The 13,933-nt window shown below is 36.0% G+C and overlaps 1 protein-coding gene across 1 annotated transcript in view; it reads right to left on the bottom strand.

Moving 5' to 3' along the window:
* MYBPC1 (myosin binding protein C1) overlaps positions 1 to 13,933 on the bottom strand; it is a 66,389-nt gene that overhangs the window by 33,787 nt on the left and 18,669 nt on the right. Inside the window, exons 10-15 of the mRNA XM_037068358.1 lie at positions 13,195 to 13,251; positions 7,620 to 7,786; positions 5,473 to 5,605; positions 2,839 to 2,963; positions 1,806 to 1,911; positions 681 to 847 (exon numbers count right to left, since the gene is read on the bottom strand). Of these exons, the coding sequence (XP_036924253.1) occupies positions 681 to 847; positions 1,806 to 1,911; positions 2,839 to 2,963; positions 5,473 to 5,605; positions 7,620 to 7,786; positions 13,195 to 13,251 (755 nt within the window). The remainder of the gene's footprint in view (positions 1 to 680; positions 848 to 1,805; positions 1,912 to 2,838; positions 2,964 to 5,472; positions 5,606 to 7,619; positions 7,787 to 13,194; positions 13,252 to 13,933) is intronic.

The following is a 13,933-nucleotide window of genomic DNA, read 5'->3' as shown; positions in this document are numbered from 1 at the left end:
AGTTGAACAAAAACCCTTTTTTGATATTAAACTAAAATTTCCCGTATCACATGAAACATGGGAGTGTATTGAAATTACTGCTGAATAGCTCAGTGATCATATAAATTCCAACTGGACTCAGAAAGAAAGTAAAGAAGCAGGATTTTTGCACTGTGTATATTACTGATCTTTTTGTGACGTTTGCTATTTTCATTTTCATGGTTAACCGGAAGGGACAGACTCTGCCATTGAGAACTGACTACAAATAGTGGGCATTTGGGGCAATACATTCATTCTCTCCTGCCCCTGAAGCATATAGCAAGTTAGCTCTTACAAGGTTCTCAACTGAGGCCTGTTAGTGGAGTAACTTCCACCCCAAACGTAATCACAGAATCTCGAGTGTTTGTTTAATGAGTAGATAGCAAGTTCACCTGTGAATTAAGTGACTGTTATAAAGATTTGATATCATGTCTAAGTATTTATTATCTATTTATATGGTTTGGGGATTAAAATATTTTTTAACCATGGGTTCTTTTCTCAGAGACCCCGATTAATATGACATACACACTCAGCTAGAATGGAATTTAATTTTGCACAATCAAAACTGCCGCAGCTAAAAATCAGATAGATTGAAACTGAACTAACAAACGCAACACCATGAGGAAACCAACATGGAAGGCATCCAAAGAAGTCTCACTTACAGTCAACAGTAAGTTTAGCAGACGATTGTCCTCCTGTCGTCATCACAGAATACTCTGCACTGTCAGCCTTGGTTGCCCCTTCTATGACCAAAATGTGTTTTTTGCCCTCAACTCTAACTTTGTATCTTGATTTTGGACCAGGGATGATCTCCTCACCATTCTTAAACCTGGGTTAAAATAGATTATTAGAAAATTTTGATAAACGGCCCTTCAGAAGATAGATATTATTGGTCTTGTTTTTCCCACATCCCAATGCCATGCAGAGTGTCGGGCAGGTCCCACACACTCAAGAACTACTTACTGAATTAGAGAATCTATAAATCAATCTATCAATGCATTGATATTATAACAAATGTTGTCTGAAAAACTACATTAAGAGAACATTAATCCCCCTCGTTCCACTCAAGAGCAATCAGATGAATACACTAAGTGGATATTACCCATGTTTGGGGGTTTGACGTACACTGGTGAGAATAACATTTTAATACATTTTAAAGACAGCTATTATTCTAGACTAGAATGAACAATCTACTCTGTACCAATTAGTAAAGATTCCAGCTTGAAATTTTCTATACTACTCAACAAAGCATTTCAATTGAGGATTCTGAATCATTTAGTCTTTAATTTTGAAGGGGCTCAAAGAGAACTTAAGAAACACTTCCCACTGACAAAACAATGGTTTTTATTTTTTCAAGTAATCAGTGATTCTCAGTCTAAAATATTTTTTCAGGTACTATAATACAGTGACTAAGAATAAAATGAAAAAGAAAGTATATTTTCCCATGTAAGTTGCTTGCACAGTATAGTGAGAGGACGCATGGTACAGAGGTGAAGAGCATCTATGGGCTTTGGGGTTAAACAGACCTGGGCAACCTTGAGCCATCCATTTATTATTAGTATTGCCTACTGCCCTACACCATTACAATATAGATTTCCAGATCTTTTTCAGTACCCTAGGTTAAAAAGAACTGTATCTTAGTATGGTTTTAATGACCATTTCTACTAACGCAAAAGAGATTGAGATTCTTTTCATACCTGCAAAACCGATTTCCTCTTCTCCAAACTACGAAAGTACTTTCTGTGTGCGTCTATCAAAAATGAAAAGACCTCAGAAAAGCTATTTACCATTTTACATTGGCATCATCTTCAGACACCTCACATTCTAATTCCACTTTCTCCCCACAGTAAGCATTTGTATCTTCCAGCTGTTTGGTCACCATAATTGGAGGCTCTAGTGTGAAAAAAGAAGAGAATAAGAATCACTAAATGTCTAAAACCTGCCTCACAACCCCAAATTTTTCCCCAGATGAACAACCAACAGTAAGAAGGTATCGCATCACAGAGCTATAGTTAGACGGTGGTAGATAAGAGGTGGGGTCTATATGAGTTTTCTTGGCAAAATAAATAGCTGACAACCCTGGGGAAATTTTTCCAGTTTTCTCAGAACTTTTTAAGTCAAATAAATTATTGTTCTAGAGAGAACCCAAAATGCATCAAACATCATATGGGAATTGGTGGCAAATAGGACACCAGGTTGAAACATTTCTGATGAAGGAGAACCCTTAAGACTACAATTCTTTGACTCTGGTTCTAGATGGATGATGGAGAGAGCAGAGTTGTATTAATCAGTGGGCCTCACACACACACACACACACACACACACAAAACTAATGCCAGGCTTCAGTGACATCCTCTGGCTCTTTTCACAGTATCTTAGACTGATAGTCTACAGAGTCCTCAGAGCCAACCACTGATGCCCCTTCAGTTATGAAACTGGTTTCAAGAGAAATTGATTTGAGGTGAAGATTATTCTGTAGACTTCGCTGGGTTTCAGAAGTTATAGCTAGAGCTTATACTATAAAACACTGCTTGCTTGAGTCAAAACCTCCAGGCTGTTCCACTCAGCAGGGTATTTTTTTCTTCCACTTGGCTCTTCTAGTCTTTAACAAACCTGAAGATTAATTAGGACACATATTCACTGCTCACATTAATGTGCAATGCAGAGCCAGTTGAACCTCCAAATTAAACCATCTCTAGAGGTGGTACTAGCTCTGCCCTGGAGCCAAGAGCTCACCTCCCGGCTTTCATCTTAATTATTACCCCCGGGAGATGGACAGCCATCAGCCCCTGATGACTGCAGTGAGGGATTTCACTCTACCTCGCACGAAGAGCTCAGTGGAACATTTCTCATCACCGGCTGTCACATAATACTCCGAATCGTCTGTTAGCGAACAGTTATTGATAAACATGATTCTTTCACATCCTTTATGTTCAAAGATGTATCTATTTTAAATAGAGGGAAGATAAAGAATACATTAGCTTGATTTTATTTTCTTTATTACCAGAAAATTTGGCTTATAATTTGGTAATGCTTGAGACACAGGGATATAATGTTGACCTGTCATTTATGTAGCATATCTTATATAGTTTAATGGACATCAAACATGAAACCAATTTTTATCTTTATGCTACAATAATGTAACTCACATGCATACTTATACACCAATATTTAATTTCAGTTATTCTTTTCTTTTTTAAAGATTTTACTGGCTTTTAGAGAGAGGGGAAGGGAGGGAGAATGAGAGGGAGAGATACTTCAATATGTGATTACCTCTTGTGTGCCCCCTACTGGGAACCTGGGGGGAAACCCAGGCATGTGCCCTGACTGGGAATTGAACCAGTGACCTTTTGGTTCACAGGCCAGCACTCAATCCACTAAACCACACAAGCCAGTTATTATTTTCTTTTACACGAGATTTTTATTTCAAATATATATCAGTACACATATGTTTTCTATTAATTTTTAACACATTTTTGGAAAATAAGGTTGGCTGAGGTTGCCAGAGAGATGGTCGATTCTGTACATTTTTTAAAAATAACCAATTTATCTACTTTGTAGAGGGACTGAGACTTGATGTTGTCCACTGATTCCTTGATTCTACTCCTTACCTTGCCCAGTGACACTAATTTTCAGGGGGCAAATAAATGATTATAATGTAAGCAATAATATGAACTTAATCATTAATACAGACAGTAATTCTATAGAATGTGACATTCTCTTAAATGAGTTTAAAAACTCATGTTATCATATCACAGTTACCATCACTAAGAAAGAAGTTGGGTATTTGGAATTAAAAAAGAACTAAAAGCCCAGAAGTTTGTGAAATTTAATTATTTGTGACCTGGATTATGGATGGATGTGTCAGGGCATTATAATAGAGTACAGAAAAAGATTTCATTTGGGAAACTCTCAAATTGAAGATTTTGAGAATAAAACACTAACATTTTCTAGATAAAGATAACCAAGTAAAATTATGTTTTTGGTAAATTCAGGACACTTGCAAGAGATTTTTACCAGGTATAAACATTATCATTGCAGTCACTCTGCAGTCACTCTGTCCACAGTTAGAAATTGGAAACCATCTAATTGTACTACAGACTGACAGATTTTCAGGATTAAAGTCTTTTATAAATGTTTGCATGGCTCCTGTTAACTTAAAAAAATATACTGCAGTTGAAAATCTCTCACACTGAGAAGGATCTCTGTAAAGCAGTTTCATAATAGACTAGCGATACCATCAGGTATCTGGGATTAGTCTCGCTGCTTCATTTCGGAGGGAGCCAAGCAATAATAAAACACAGGCTTTAGTGCTACTCTGCAAAAACAAAAGTTATCACAATAGCCAAGAGTTGGAAGCAACCTAGATGCCCATCGGTCAATGACTGGATCACAAAACTATGGTACATTTACACAATGGAATTCTATGCTGCAGAAAGGAAGAAGGAACTACTACCCTTTGCAACATCATGGATGGAACTGGAAAGCATTATGCTGAGCGAAATAAGCCAGGTGGTGAAAGACAAATATCATATGATCTCACCGTTAACAGGATTCTAAACAAACCAAACAAGCAAGCAAAATACAACCAATGACACTCAAATATGGAACAGGCTGACAGGGTCCAGAGGGGAGAGAATCATAGGGGAAAAGGGAATGGACTCACATGAACAAGTATAAAGGACACATGGACAATAACTAGGGGTGGGGGGTGGAAAGGGGAGGGAGGCGGGGAGCATGGGGTGGGGGGCGGGCAGGGTTGGGAATATAAGACAGAAACCTGTACGTGAACAAGAATTAAATAAAAATTATATTAAAAAAAAGAGAGAAAAAAATAAAATTAAATAAAATCTTAAGGAAAAAAAAAGTTATCTAATTATAGTGTGACTTCCAGCCAGTATATCAAATATCTATTTCAAAATTTTATTTTAGCCCTGGCTGGTGTAGTTCAGTGGATTGAGCACAGGCCTGCAAACCACACAATCGCGGTTCGATTCCCAGTCAGGGCACATGCCTTGGTTGCAGGCTGGTTCCCGGCAGGCCAACTCCCAGCAGGGGATGCACAAAAGGCAACCATACATTGATGTTTCTCTCCCTCTCTCCTTTCCCCCTCTAAAGATAAATAAATAAATAAAATCTTAAAAAAATTATTTTAAAATATTGAGAGAAGTTTGGTAATGCTCTGAAATAACCATATATAACCTATCATGACACAAAGCCATAATTGAGAATCATCTGAAATAGTCTGTGTATAATTAAAATATAAAACAAGGATTAACTTGTATGATGCTATAATTTTAATGGTTCCATAAATACATAAAAAGTTTTTACTCTCTGCATATGATTTTGCATTATAAAGGTTTAACAAAAAAGTTGTTTTATTCATAGAAAATTAAGTCAAACTCCTATTTGATTTTATACAGTTATCACCAATCATTTGCAAAGCTCACTTACTTTGTGCTGGGTCGGATTTCTTGACCATTTTTATACCATTTCACCTCCAGCTTTGGATCTGCCAATTCCACAACAAACCTTACCCTGCCTCCTTTATCAATCTGATATGCAGGATCAAGGATTTTTGCAAAAGCTGGTAGAGAGAAGAAGAATAACTATGTTAATATGCATTTATATAAGCTGTGAGTTGAAACAGTCAATATATGTGTGAGAACTCAAAACAAAATGAAAAATTGAGACTCAGAATAAAAATATTAGAAATCTTCTACATTATCCTCTGTATTTTATTTTTAAAAGATTTTATTTATTTATCTTTAGAGGGGAAGGGAAGGAGAGAGGGAGAGAAATATCAATGTATGGTTGCCTCTTGTGAGTGCCCTGCTGGGAACTGGCCTGCAACCCAGGCATGTGCCCTGACTGGGAATCGAACTGCGATCGTGTGGTTTGCAGGCCCGCACTCAATCCACTGAGCTACACCAGCCAGGCTCCTTTATATTTTAGAATTCTGTGTTGTTTTATGTACATTAAAATGGTTTAAAAATTAAAGAGAATATACATGTTTTTTGAAGAAATCATAAGAAAATAATTCTTGAAAGAGGCTTTAAAGATGATTGTCCTAATCCTTCAGGGAATGTATAATATAAACCATCCAAGGGAAATTAAACTTGAAGAACATGCTTATCCTTCTAGCATAATTATTGTCAGGATTATTGGTATTACATTTGTATGTCTTCATTGTTACAAATTAATTTCTTTAATTATAGACTTTATCAGCTAAATTCAGTGACTCATAAGATTAAATTGAATGCCTTTGACTAATTGAAATAGGCTTATCAGATATCTTTGCATTGTGGATACTTGCCCGAATAATGGCACATTTAAAATATCCCATATAGTTAGAAACTCAGGATTTCAAAAATGTTTTAAATAACCTAGAACATAGTGGTTTTTAAAAAGTATTGCTTTTGAAAGGCCCTAAACAGTTAATGTCTTTTTTAATTTCATATTTCTCTCTGATTTTAAAGATAATAATTCTCATTTAGACAGTTTGTAAAACACCTACAAGTGCAGAATGCCTCATGAAGCTGTCATGCTTGGATATCTATCATTCCAACTTTATTATACTACTGCTTAAACAAGCTGATGTCTTCATATTTTAACAAGATAAAATAAATACTAGCTTACAAAAAGCTGTCTATCACATACCTCCAGGCATCGATTCAGAACTCAGAACAAGAAGTTCCCCCCGTGGGGGGAAAGGAGACGCCGTTTGGCTCTCCTTTCAGAATTCAGGGGTCTGTGACTCTGTCTCAAACACCTCTCAGAAATAAAACTTTGGGAGTCTGAGAGAGTGGAGTCTGGGAATAGTGGAAAAACAAACCACTTCTACATTTCTCGGAGATCGTTTGTCAACCAGTTTACAGGGTGGTTTAGAAATAAAGGGCAGATTTTTAAAACGAGATTTTAAAAATTCTATTTGAACATTAACACTCAAAAAACAATAAGATTGATATGTTAACCTGATGTGTCATAATACTGTAACTGACAATGACCAAGTATAGGAAACTCTCAAGAGCTAATGGTCAATTTTAAATGTGTTTCTTTTTCAGTGTCAACATCTTAAAGTGTTTTTTTCAAAGGTATTTTAAACCACAAGGAACTGCATCAATTTCAGATCCCCAGGGAGTAGTATGGCTATTTCACAAAAACACTTTGATAACTTTATTGGGTGTGAGAAGTGAATTCCCCACACCCCATTCAAATGGGTGCAAGAATGTGATGGTAAAATAAAGAGAAAGGAGTCAAGAATTCGAGAGTGAGGGAGTTGTGGAGGCTGGAGAAAGGGGTCATTGAGAAATTACCAGTGACAATGGGAATAGTTAATATTCCACTATAAGCCGTATGGTTGTACTTGAATGCAATTCTTCTGTTACCTTCAACCTTCAGTAGCTTGTCTGCTACCTGAGCAGCCAGTGCTGTGTGGGGCAGTGAACTATTTCACTTGAAGTCAAGGTAATTAAGACGACCACATATTCCACCCCAAACCCAGGGAAGCAGAAGAAGGATCACCAGCAGGGGTTTCACAGGTCGGCCTTCCTCGGGCACAGAATTTGGCTCCTGTGGCCACGCCCTCCCGGCGGACTCACCTGCGCTCTTCTTCTCCACTCTGCGCATGCGCTTAAGCCGCTTGAGCATGCCGCGCAGGTCGGTGATGCCGTACTGGAAGGCGATCTTCTCGTACTCGTTGGGGTTTGCATTCTTCAGCAGCTCCCACACGTCTATCTCAGGTTCTTCCTCCTGCTGCTTCACTTCCCTAACCGGGGAGAACCATTGCCTAGTTTAGCAGCCGCCCACTGGCCCTTAAAGACCGGAAAGGTCGAGTTACTCTGTGGATTTTTCAGTTCAGTGTTGCAAGTTCTGTTTAGTGTCTGAGTGCTTAAGCTGAGAGGAAAGTCTATTGGCTTTCCTTGAAGTCTCAGGGAAGCTTCCAGATGATTAAAGATCAGACATGTGTACTTAATATTAACCTTCGTTTTCCTGGTGAGAAGCACAATCGGGAACTAGCCTAAGACTTTTTTTCTTATTGTCAACTTAAAAGTGTGGGAGGCGAGATTTTGAGGAACTTAAAATCAGCTTTCACCCAGGATATGGGTACTGAGAAAGTTTTGAAAATTAAGAACTGGAAGTTTTAAATATTGGTCTATGATAAGTCTCTACTTTCACTGGTGTACACACTGCCTATCTATCTATATATAGGGACAGGACACGTACAGCACACACATCTTTGGATTTTGCAAATTGCATGTTTCTTACCATCTTAGTAAATGTGTACGTTGACCATTTTTGGCTGTTTTTATGCAAAAATATTTACAACTGCCACAGAGGTTTTTTTGGTTGGTTTTTCGTGGATACATATGTTTTTTTTTTAAAGAATTTTTTTTCTAAATTGTCCATGGAAAAGGAAAGTGAGATCCAATTCTTTCATTTTAAAGTACTATTTTGAAATTTTTAGGGAACAGTTTTGGCATAGTCATAAAGATATACATGTTAAACTTTAAAGCAAATGGTTGTGTTATATAAACAAGGGGATAATGGCTTCCTATTGTAATTATCAAAATTCTGACCCCAAATTTTGATCACTGACTAAAGAACATACAGAACATGTAAAGAATCTCCGTAGCTAAAAAAAAATTATAAGATTTAAAGTACACTTGTCCATCCTTATTTTAAAGCGAAAAAAATAAACAAAAACTCAGGAATAGGAACTCTTTAGGAAAAGACACTTAGTATAAATGCAAAATATAATTTAAATTTATTTCCTTCACTGGCTAAACACTGATTTTGTTTAAGTGTAATTGACTCTTTTTTATGAGATTAATTTGGGAATATTACAGTGGCTACTTACTGTGAAGAATGCTGGTTTGGATATAATTTTCCAGAAACACTGGTCAACACATCTTAAACATCATTGTGAAAACAGACTCATGCTATCATGTTAGCAAGTGATGGGTTACATATGTTTGCATTGTCACATGAATTACACCTGTTCCAGTTTCTTGAGGAAATGCTAGATTGCAATCACGGGAAGGGGGAGGAGAATAATTATTAATATAGAGTTTAGGGTGACATTAGGCAAGGATGACTTCTGCATACCTAATTTTCATTGTCATGGAAGTCTTTTTGCCCAGGGGCAGAGGATGTTGAGGCTAATCTGGAAAGTGGAAGGAAGCGACAGGTCTTTGGTCCACCAGCAACCCTTATGGAAAGCACTGGACAATACCATTAGAAAAATGTGCCTCTTAAAAACCCGAGACACTGGAAAGAGACTTGACTTGGGATGGTGAACACACAATGCAGTGTACAGATGATGTGTGGTGGAACTGTGCACCATTGTCACCCCAATAAATTCAATAAAAAGGAAGAAACCCAAGACACAAGTATTATCTTCATCTCACTGAAATAACAACACCTGTTAACATGAGGAAATTAAAGTGCTTGAGGAAACTGAAGTTGGAATATCGGTAATCATTTACCAGAACTACTAAATCTACTGCCTGGAAGCAGTCTAGATTTCAAATACATTTAAAAATATTTTGTAGGAAGTCTTGGAGAACTGAAATTTAAATGTGTATGTATATACATATGTATATATTCTCTGTGGGTGTTTCCTCAATCCACTTTATTAATGTTCTATTTTTGTCACATTCCAGCCTCAGTATAAGTCCCTAAACTGTAATATTATGCCAGTATACATGGTTTTAAATTTGCATTTCAGCCAAGAAGAATTAGGCACACATTTTAAGTATCCTTTTGACACTGGTAAAGGGACTTAAAAATATTGAACTAGATTAAAATAGCTAAAAAAAGGCACAAATCAAGCTCTGAGGTATAATTAGATCTACAAGGTGACTATATGATGGAAACCAGTAATAAAAGTCATTTTCAGTGCAATTTTTAAATTTTGTTGGTAGATTCATAAAACTGATCATCCTTGCCATTTTTGAGGCATGTTTTTTTAAGACACCAAAATATATCTCACTCTACCACCTTCTTAATTTCATCAGATTTTGCATATGAACAATGATGACCTCTTGCCTATTCCTTGCTTTTCTCTCCATCACTTAACTGGATCCCAGATTGCAAGATCGAAGCATTCCTCATTTTGCACTGGAACATGAGATCACAGCTCCCACCTGTAGCATTTATTTAACTCATCTAGAACATTATCTTTTCTTAACGTATCTGGCTGCAGATGGCCTTATCTGCATGGCTATGTTAATTTATAGTAGGGAGAAGAATTCTAATTTCTAAAGGCATTCCCGATTCCTTCTAAGCACTGGGATTGACATATATAACATTCAAAGTATTTTCATCTACATCAAAATTTCTATAACTTGACAATTCTGGTGAAGTGCATAGAAGTTATAAAAATTTTATGTAGAATAAAACTTTCAAGTAGTTATATAGGTCAAATCCCATCATGAGGTACTGCCCAAAAGATATCTTTGAAATATGCTGGCTTTGTTCAGGGCAAGGATATCTTTAGTTGTCTGGAGATGTTGGTCCTAATGATATTTATTCAGATAGGGATTTTGCCACAGATTCTTAAGAGAGTAGAAATGGTAACCACGTGTCATTACCACAATGAAAACATATGCAATTCATAAATTAGTAGGAAAACACAATGATTTCTAAAGTTATATTGGTGGATTAGTACAGTATATTAAACGAATACAGTCTTATGTTAAAAGCAACCTATTTATGAGTCAAAATCCTGATTAGGGGATGTAAAGAAAATGAGAACAGGAGACATGTTGGCTGCCCATGGTTTCTAGTAATTTTTTTCTTTTGTCCTTTTCACCATTAATCAGATGATTTGTTTGACTCTGCAAGTAAAACAGTACTGGTAGAACTAGCCTATTCTTTTCTTCTCTCTTTTACCTTTTTAATCACAGTATGATTGAAAAATCTGTACCACATTTAAAAATCTGTACCACAGTTTGATGGATTGATTGGTTGACACATGTATGAGTGTATTTTGTTTCTTTACAAATATAAACTCTTCATGGGAAAAATGCCACACTTTTGATGGAAGTGTATATTTGACTCCTACCTTGAGCCATGCCTTTTACATTTAATTCCCACAGTAATTCTATTACGTAGTTTTTATTCTCCACATTTACAGATATGGAAACTAAGTCTCAGAGAGGAACATATAATTTGACCAAAGTCATATAATTTGTAAATGCTAACGTTGAGACTGAAATTCATGTTTTCACTACTATTGTTTCCTTCCCACAAATATGTGCCCATCCCTTTCCATACGCCTACCACCAGAAGAGACCATATTTTCCTCACACTACATGTAGCATTGTGTTCTACACACATACACAACCTTTAGTATCTTCCTGGTTAAGTAAATGATCACGGGGGGCGGGGGGGGGGAACATTCTTATTTTCTTACGTGTCAATTTGTATTATAGGTTGAAGAGTCAGTATCTGAGGCTGATTCCGAATGGTGTTTCTTATACAGAGTCACAGGAAGTGAGCTGTCTCAGAAAAGGGAGACTTGGAATTAGGCCCCTGCTGTGTCTCTAACTAGTTATGTGACTCGGGGCAAATCAATCAACATTTCTGTTCTCTAGTTTCTCACCTGTAGAATGAGGAAGAGCGAGGCTCACTTAAGATCACTTCATACACTATTGCTTTAAATATATTTGAGGAATTAATAAATATTATTGAGACTAATGATTGTTTGAAATATCTAAAGGAGGAAAGATGATTTGATTTTGCCAAGGTCTATTGACTGGCTCATATCCATTGGCAATTAATAAATTACACCTGTTAATATTTGTGTTCTCAGCCTAAATGTTTAGAGCTAGGTGAGTTTTTCATTCATTGAAATGTGAATTATGCCATCTAACTAAACTGAGAGTAGCAAGCCCAGTTGTCTCTACTTATAATTTGATGTTGAGCAAATTTATACTTGTGTTCCTTTAATAACCACGGCAAGCACTAAAAGGAATAAAAAGTGAACCTGGAAAGTTAAATGAACATTGATATCAATATTATTCATCATTACTTTAGGATTTTAGTTTTACTGTTTATTCACAAATTTGCTAGATAAACACAGTCCCAGCAAAAATCAATTTCTTTTTGTTGTTTCTGCATTAAATATCAGGATATGTTTAAGTTATAGGTAACAAGTATAATATCACATATGATGTGATTATATATAAGCAACTATATGGACAGAAATCCTATAAAATGATATGTGCTAAACATTTGTAATAAAATTATAGAAATTTTATTACAAGAGAGGACAATGTTAAAGGGTGTGAGTGATAATACTATTTATTTCAATTTTACTACCATAGTTTATCTCTTCTAAAATGCCCATTTTTATTAACATTTTAAACATCCCTGGAAGAAGGATGTATTTATAATGAATAGTTTGTCATAATAAACTTTTGGGAGCAATTTTTTTTGCTCAGTGACTTATGAAATACAGTATACCTTAAAATTAATGGTGTCTTAGATTTGATGAAATGCAATAAATCAAAAATGCTATATGAAACTAGGTCTGCCTTTAAAATACAGGGTCTGACAAAAATAATGCCCCCTTTTTTACTGCAAAAATTTTTATTACAAAATCATAAGCATGTAATTCTGTAAAATAACTATCACACTCAAGCACACCATGTGACATTTAGGTGATATGTGCAAATTAAAACTATAAATTCTTACACCCGTATTATTAACCTACCAACCACACTCAAGCAGGCCTTACTTCTGCCAGACCCCTATATATTTGCAGAGATGTCTAGCAAAATTGTGAAATTGATATTTCAGGAAAATGGAGGTTTTGTTGAATTCACTCATCACAGGGAATCATGATTGAAATGAGAGAACGTAGATGTTTTTACGTATTTAAATCTTTTGTCTCAGTTTTCAATTTCTTCATCCCCAGCTAAGAAAATACGCAAAGACTCATAAAACATTTAGGAAGAAAACTTAAAAGCGTCAGTTAGCATCTTAAACAGATTAGTATGCTGTTGTTTCTCTCTCTTTCTTAGTTGACTCTGTTATATTCTATAAGCAAAACACGTTTTAAGATATAAGAAATTCTTTGAAACACATCGACTTTAAACTGGACTTCTCTGAGTGGGTATCTAAAAGATTTCCAGACCATAGCTCCTTGCTCCATCACTGGGTTCTCACCTACGTTTCAGGAGACCACTAAAGTCAAGTTCCCCTGCATCCTCTTGACCTTCTCCACTGTCATTAACAAAAGAAAAGCAAATCTGGGTTTAATGCTGAGACACAGACACAACAGTTTCCCCCAAACACTCTACATATAATGTATATGCAATTTTGTACCAGCACACAAGTCATGGGACTGAATCAACACAAACTATTGCTTTTCACACAAGTGACATTTAAAATTCTTGGAGTGTGTACTTGTGGAAAATGAGGAGCTTGTGTTACTCTACGATTTCAGAAGACACATTTCTGTAGATTGCATATATGTAACAGCTCAGATTTGTGTTAAAGTGTAGTAACACAAATGCACTTTAAGCCAAACAACACAAAGTACTTTGTTTTTGCAAGTTGGAGGGATCTAGAAACATTCCTGTAAGAAAAGCAAAGAACTTTTGCTGATCTCTGTCACTCATGTCAAACAGAGATTGGCTCGGAGGACGAAGTATACCAGTGTCAAATATATAAGTGCAAAGCTTATATTCAAAGTAACCTCTTTGTGTTCACCAATAGATGAATCAGATAACACGATACCAACATAAATAAAAATGAAGTAGTGCAGAGCTTTCTAAAAGAGACATTCCTTTCTGTTTTAGAGGGAAATAATTACAGGTTTTTCATTTTCTTGTTCATGGTTAAATCCCCCTTTTAAAATGGATTTTTCAAAATTCTGCCTTTGAATTGTTCCTGAGCCTTCTAA

The sequence above is a fragment of the Sturnira hondurensis genome, unplaced genomic scaffold (assembly GCF_014824575.4).
Source record: "Sturnira hondurensis isolate 20B ecotype Veracruz unplaced genomic scaffold, ASM1482457v3 Scaffold0017436, whole genome shotgun sequence".
NCBI lineage: Eukaryota > Metazoa > Chordata > Mammalia > Chiroptera > Phyllostomidae > Sturnira > Sturnira hondurensis.
This window is presented reverse-complemented; position numbering and strand designations above follow the sequence as displayed.